Here is a 7,835-nt window from a genome sequence, read left to right on the forward strand (position 1 = left end):
TCCCTTGGCTAGTTTGGAGTTTTCTTTTTCACAAGCACAATGAAGGTAAACAGAGCAAGTCTGTGAAAATGAACTCGAAATGCAAAGCATGTCTGCGCAGGCATTGAGGTGAAATGGTTGCTATGGAGCTAGCAAACTCCAAGTATTGGAATTGGCTTTGCTAAATCGCATCTTTCAGTGCCATGGGACTCAGTTCACATAACTTCACTGTGTCAAAGTAAAAAAAACACCTGTGTTTTAGGAGAAGGAAGAAAGTGCCTGGTACAGTGTAACTTGAAATTCCGGCTTTTTATTGAAAAAGAAAGTGCACAATAGGCTTTACATGTACAGTGCTGTTGAAAATGAGTAACAAGATTTTAAAGTCTTAATTAGTAGTCTCCTGTTGAGTTTAGGATGGATGTATTTTGGCCTGGTTTTTGTTGCCAAAGGTGTCCTTGATGCCCCTTGTGACAGTACCAAATATTCCAGTACCAACAGAACATTCTAAAAAGTGCTGCCACCAGTTGTCCTAGACTAGGCAGTCAAATACTAAATAGGAAGAATAGAATTTATTTTCTTGAGTGTATGAGCTCTGAAAGAAGACAACTGGTAAAATTCCCAGCAACGTCTAAAAATCATACATATTAAGTAATGTCCTCCCCATCGCCCACTATGAACAGCAGGGAGGTCTGCAGCACTTTGTGAGAAAGGGAGAAGGAACTCAGGATAGCTCTTCAAGGAAGAAATGCAAGTTTTTAAAGAATGGATCTCAGTGGGATTTAACTTTTAGGTTTCTGTCTCTTTACTGCCATGTACATGTTTTGAGTAAAGCACGTAACATAGGATTTCTTTTTTAAAAAAGAGAGAAAGAGAAAGGAAAACCTTGTCTTTGATCTGGCAAGGAACAAACAAAGCTAAGTTAGAAGTGACAGTGTTCTGCCCCATAATTTGTTTCTTTCACACTTAAAAAAAGTTCTTAAATAATAATAAAAAAGTGGCATAGATAAATTCCTTTGGCAGTTGCCAGTCTGACATTTAGAAGTCGCAATCTAAAAATAAGCAGATACTTTTATACCAGAAAGGGCCTGGAGATCAAAGCTCTGTGTTGACGATTGCAATAGCTGTCAAATACTTTTATTCTTTTTTTGTCAAAGCATTAAATTTGAATTTAATTCACAGCCAAAAGTGGCATAAAACATTTTAAATGTTCCCAGTGTGCTTATGGCAACAGCGGGGCAAGGGATCAATGTAAGAATGCAAGAGTACAAAGAGAGGCAGGGGTGGCTCATGTATATTTGGGGACTAGTGAAGAGAGAAACTTGCAGTTGGAATAAGAATAAATAGGGAGCAGGGAAGACAAAATAGAGGGCAAGGAAAGGCAACATGAGAAGTGAAAAGAGAATAAATGGAATGAAGTGCTTGTCAATTTTGGCCAGTTGCCACGCAGTTGAATAAAATCCAAGGCTTGTGCATACACTTCATATGGCTGTTGCTAGATCATTCAGTTCAAAGAGACGGGCATCCATCATAACAATTTTTCTACACTTGAAAGTATCTAGGGATATGAGATTTAAAGATGCCATTATGTGGTTGGTCTACTTGTGTGAAATTTTAAACTCAGCTTTAACCTTTAGTGATGCAAAGCATTAAACAAATGATCCTCAGTTATGTTTTGTATTTACAAAAGCAAATAGAAACTGCAGTTAGAGCATAAGCAAAGCCGCAATACGTTAAATGTTCAAAACTGAGCTTTTGTGAACTCTTGTTTGCCCTTTTGAGCACAAGTTGGCCATCTGCCTTTTGCATCCATTTAACAAGCTCATATGAAGCCGTGTAGCTTTTGTCCATTTAGGTTTTCCTGTGTTCTATATAATGAAAATACATAGGATTTGATAGTTTTACATGCTTAAATTTCGTAGCATTGTACCCTGTGGTGGTGCTGTGGGAACCCAGACAGAATGGCCACTGGTGGGGTCAGTTTCATTAGGGGCAGCCCTAGTGGCACTTGGCCCTAGCCAGGCTGACAGAGAGGCCTTAGCTGTCTTTCCTGTCCCTTTCACAACTGTCGGGTGGGATGTGACTTTTTGCCATCAGTAGGCCTTAAAAGGTCTTTGCAGGATCATGCCTTTAGACTGTTGTAGCACATATGATGTAGAGTTATATGAATCTGGTCTGCTCAAAATTAAATGTTACATATCCCAAGTGGATGCTGCTGCTAATATTTACTATCTTCAGCTTTAAAAGAACCAGGGTATTAAACTGAATTCAGTAGACTTATTCATAGAGCAAACACAGTGTTTACTATGGGTGCTGAGGCGAAATCTGATTTTAGCCAAAATTTTAAAATGTGCACTAAGAGGCTACTGTTCTTCTTACTTCTGCTGAAGGCACAATATACTAATTGGTCCAGAAAGAGTTCAAAAAGCTTTTGTAGATTGTATTGAAAGCTTAATCAAAGGACTTTCTCAGCAGGCCAATGATCTGCATCCTACTTTATCTACTGCAGCTGTGGAAAAAAAGAGTTTCTGTTTTCAATAAAGAATTCATTGGACTGCAGTTTGAACAATATATTAAGTAGATGTGATTTGGATATTCTTGTGGTGTGATGTGATAAATTTAGAATTAGAACAGTTAAAAAAAAATTATTTAGTCCCATGGAAAAACCAACAACACTTGTCTTTGCATGCCTTTGGAAACAGAATTTGGTTTTGCATATTACAGTCTCAAGGGGGAAAGTGGTCTAAATTTCAGAACCCGTTTCATAGACGGCAATACCTGCAGTTGGTTGTATGGGTAGTTCTGCCCCCTCCCTCAAAAAATGTCAATGCCATTATTGGAGAAAAGCTACTCCCATCACACTAGGGTGCAAGATTATTATTATTTTGCTTTTTTCCTGGAGGATAGGAGGCACAACTATAGCTCCAGCAGGGTTTCAGCAGACAATTTATGTATTTGTGCATGAAGAACCCTTTAATATTTTATGTGGAAATGTTTGTTTGCAGTGTCTTGTACCACTAAAATATGATTCTGTTGCCAGCTGCTAAAAGGCTACACGCACTCCCTGCAAAACAATTTTTTTTTTGTAGGTTTCTGAAAGGCTCAACCTAGGTCCTGTTGAACTAGTAGAAATAAATGTCTGAAAAGGCTATTTGGCTTATATTCTAGGCTTGTAGTAAACATAACTGCAATCAATCTATGTGCAAAAGAAGTGTCCATGCAATAGCTTATGTACAAACTTATTCAATATCTGTTGTATTATGATTAAAATTTAAAGCATTGGACGTATGCTTTAGAGTAGACCAGTGAGGACTGAGCATGCTTGTAGGCGCAGAATTGCTGGCCATTGTGCTGGGAAGAAACAGAAGAAGAACTAGGGCAACGGAGTGACGGGTACCCTGAACAGAGCAGTACCCTTTACTAGTAGACTGAAGCCTCCATAGTTCAACAGTTTTGTGCTCTCATCTAAAGCTATGGCTGTTCTGTCTGCCTGAGGCTTTCATCAAAGGAATGATTGTTTAATATTAATGTATATATTTTACTTAGTTTAAATTACCTAAAGCTATTGATACCGTACATGTTTAGAAACAAAATTTACCAGTCACATAGAATCCATAGAGTAGCATTACTGATTAAATTGAGCATGTACAGCAGCAGTATATTTTAAGTAGCTTCCTTGCTTCAGTATTGGCAGAAAGCGAATAAAAACAGAACACTGGGACTTTTTATTTGAATCTTGTAATATTTTAATGATACGCCTATAGTTATGAATGGCTCAAACCCCTTGCTTTTGTTCCTTTTTTATTATTCACAGGATGGAGGCCTGCTTTTAAATAATCCTACAGCTTTAGCAGTGCACGAATGCAAGTGTCTTTGGCCAAATGTTCCACTGCAGTGTGTAATATCCCTGGGAACAGGTCGATATGAAAATGAAGGGAAACCTAACGTCACCTATACAAGTCTGAAAGCTAAATTGACTAATGTCATCAGCAGTGCCACTGATACTGAAGGTTGGTACCTACTGGCTAAGGCTGTTTTGTTTTAGTATTCATGACTAGGAATAGCATAGCATACATGGATATTTTAAAAAAAATGATTTACCAGTAGTCAAAACATCAAAGGACATTCTGTTTCCATCAAGGGCATGTTTCATAATCTTTGTTCAAATTGAGATTATTTTGTTAATCCCTATCTCCCGCCATCCATGTGAGGATTTGGGGTTTAGTTCATATACAAAGCCAGCATAAAAAGAGAATTAGAATGCATTGTGTTAAATCGGTCTGTGTATGAGTCTGTGTGTTTGATACATTTAAGATTTAGCCTTTTTGTCAGACTAATATATTGCACTGGATATTTGGTGAATAAGGATTGTGCTGGCAGCTGATGATAAAGCATGCCAAATATGCATTTAAATTAACTGCTTGAGACTGTACCTTGATTATGCTGTTATTAAGCTCTCTTTGATTGATGAATACATCATATCTAAAAATGGGCCATAGTGTTGCTTGGAGGTGTTGCTTGCCTTAAAATTCAGGAGGGATGCCAGAATGAGCATTAAAATAATCATGGCAAGGACTGGTGTAGGTTTGAGCATGTTGGGAGTAGTGGTTAAGTAGGAACATAATTCTAAATCGTCTATTTTTATATTGGTGGAAAAGCAGTATTTCCCTCCATTCTGCACATTCATATAAATTATTTTTAAGGCCTTGTTTGACTTGAACCAGCAACACATTTGCCTCCTTTAAAACTGAAAACCTTCCGGGATTGATACGGAATTCCACCAGGAAATAAATTGCATAGTCGTGTTGTGTTGCTGTGAAGAGAGGCACTAAATTAAAACAGGAGTGACTTTTAAAAGTGAAGTTCTGTAATTGTTTTTAGTGTGAAATCCATATAAGATATTTTATGAGAAAGGCCATCTTGGTAGCGTCCATATGTTTTGGACAACAACTCGCATCCCCTTCCATGCTGGCTGGGACTGATGGGAGCTGTAACCTAGCAACACAGGGAAGGCACCATGTTGGGAAAGGCTAGCATAGACCATAGAAGTGCCGAGGAAGAGGAACTGTGTTTCACAGTCCTGTTGCTCTAGATCTGTTTATGATGATGATTACTACTATTATTAGTAGCCAGGTGTAGCATTTCAGCAAGGATTTGGCTACTCAGAAGGTGTCCCAAATCCCAAAATTGTATTCCTGTGGCCAGAGAAGTGCCTTACTGTTGACAATCGCCTGGCTTTAAAATTGATTGTGTAACAGCTGAGCCTCTTTTGCACCATTTATGGGAGTCAGAATACAATGAAAGGATTTCTGATTTTCTGGTCAAATGGTGGGCTAGGCATTATGTGACTTTTTCTGCTTCTGGGGTTGTTGTAATGATTGGTTAGTTACATAGCCATAGCCTACAGATTATTCACTTCCCAAACCAGTAATGTCACCGTGCAACATTCACTTCTAAAGAGCAAAGTCAAAAGGTGAAGATACATTATTTCCTGTGAGTTGGCTGCTTAAAAATACATCATCATCATCATCATCATCATCATCATCATCATCATTCTACCCTTTACCCTAATGTCCCAGGGCATTTACATCATTAAAACATCTTAAAATCACAGAAATAAGGTGGGCTCCATGGGGTGGCTCTGATACAAATGTAGGGATGCAGTGGGCCAGGTAATGTTTGGTTCATAGTGCGGATATGGCCTCATGTTAACCGGCTTCTTATAATGTAAAGCTGCATGTAAAAATGTTCTAAGCATAAATAATTGGGTATGCATCTATATCACATTTACGTGTATAAATTTCAGTAACAAATGAGCACCATGGGCTATTGAGTGCCACAGGTACACGTACTTACTGACTAAGTTTATTTGAATACCACATTCCAGGCTGAAACATGCTTCCCTTAGACTGTATTTTATTTTAAAACTGTTTTTCTTTCAAATAAATATTTTTAGAGTAAGGTTGCCATCATGGATAAGTAAGACGATGGTGAGTAGATACTTGAGTCCAAACTACACATGATGGTGGCAGAGACATGTATTTAAACACCATGAGCCAATCATACAAAAGGTGGAGTGTGGAGGTTCCATTTTAAAAAGCAAGAACCCTTTAAATTTGGGGAGGAGGCGCTACACCTCAACCTATTCCTCATTCTTAAGTAAAGTTTGCATGTGTCTTCCCAAACTAATGTTTTGTTTTTATTGTGTTGGTTTTAAAACTAGAAGTCCACACTATGCTGGATGCCCTTCTGCCTCCAGACACCTACTTCAGATTTAATCCTCTGATGAATGAAGATATAGCTCTGGATGAAAATCGCAAAGAAAAGCTCAATCAGTTGAGGACTGATGGCATCCGGTATTTAGAAAGAAATGAAGAAAAACTGAAAAAAGCTGCTAAAATATTAGCCCAGGAGAAAACAACTTTGCAGAAATTTAACGACTGGATAAGATTAAAATCTGACATGTACGAAGGGCTTCCAATTATTTCCAAATTGTGAATATGTAAAGTTTGTAAAGTCTCAGGTGTGGACCTTGTTTCAGAAATCCGTTCTGTGCTAAAAGGGATCAACATTTATTAGTCATTATGTAATTACTTGTGATTATAATGAACACGATAGGCTGGGGAAAGCACTTCAGTCAGCAGTGACACACCAACGGCACTTAAAGCAGACAGGGAAGTTGCCACAATCTCTTATTCTTTCCCCTCCTGTTCCCCCAATCTGGAGCCCTGGGCTAGATTGAAGGTAGATTTCTGCAGGATGCAGATGAGGGTAATGATGACCCTCACACACCTTTTTGCATTGGTGGAGGTGAATTCTACTTATGCAGTGGAATCTAAGAATTCACATCTGGTTTTTTTCAGTTCTTGAAGTGAAGATTTTATTCGATATCTGTTCCTAAACTTCCTCAGGAGTACAATTCTGGTATGGCTTGGGTTTTTTTTATCTGACATTTGTTAGGGTCTGCCTAAATTTGTGACAATTATGGGACACAAATTTTGTTATGTGTTGGAAATGCAGACCAAAATCATGTTGACAAAAACAAAATGTGGTTTACCTGTTAACTAAAAATGTTTTTGATGTGAGAAGAGGAAACAAACCAACTGGGCAGCCTGCTCTACAAAGCACTTACGCCAGAATAAATAAAACTACTCTGGTCAAATAGAAATTATTGGAACAAAACTGTCTGATATCAGATTGGATTGCAATGTATTATAAACCTGCAGTATTCTACAGGTTCCTGGCACTGCCACTAAATGCCATCCCGTCTATTTAATGGCAATTTAATTGCCTTATCACAAAGTCTGTGCATGTCAACAATTTTTTTTGTATTTTAAAATAATGTTAAAACGCTTTGTATATTGTGCATTGGGTCTCAATATTTTATCCAGTTTACATTATCAGTATTTGGCTGATTACGGTAAGGTCTACAGTAGCAACCTACTTATATTTTTCAGAATTTTTAAGTTCAAAGGTTCTATTCCAGAGTAATTCCCTGTCTAAAAACAACACAAACTCATGTCTTGAAAGTAAGAAAATAAATTTGTAACATGATTTCTTATATGTTCATAGTACTGTATGATTTATTTAGTGATATGTATACTAAGCCTAGTCTAGTTACTGGTAAAAATAAAATAAACAGGTTTACTCATGTGCCTCATGTTCTGCGCCTGAATTGCTCAAAAACTTGAGTTTTAACCTTGTGTAACTTTGTATACTCCAGTTAGCAGTCAACATGACTTCAGTACCAGTGTTTAAGATAACTCTAAAAAAGACTCATCTGTGCTAATCATGGTTCATTCTGATATGCTAAAGTGGCAATGGGGGATTTCAAACACTCTCAAGTTGTTTTTATTCAT

At 37.7% G+C, this 7,835-nt stretch overlaps 1 protein-coding gene across 2 annotated transcripts in view; it reads left to right on the top strand.

The window, feature by feature from the left end:
* The window catches only part of PNPLA8 (patatin like domain 8, phospholipase A2), a 34,730-nt gene extending 27,099 nt beyond the window's left edge, over positions 1-7,631 (top strand). For both annotated transcript variants that reach the window (XM_028745731.2, XM_028745732.2), the window contains exons 9-10: positions 3,791-3,986; positions 6,200-7,631. In XM_028745731.2, the coding sequence (XP_028601564.2) occupies positions 3,791-3,986; positions 6,200-6,474 (471 nt within the window). In that variant the 3' untranslated portion in view covers positions 6,475-7,631. The remainder of the gene's footprint in view (positions 1-3,790; positions 3,987-6,199) is intronic.
* Positions 7,632-7,835: the final 204 nt, after the last annotated feature.

This window comes from Podarcis muralis, chromosome 10, assembly GCF_964188315.1.
Source record: "Podarcis muralis chromosome 10, rPodMur119.hap1.1, whole genome shotgun sequence".
Lineage (NCBI taxonomy): Eukaryota > Metazoa > Chordata > Lepidosauria > Squamata > Lacertidae > Podarcis > Podarcis muralis.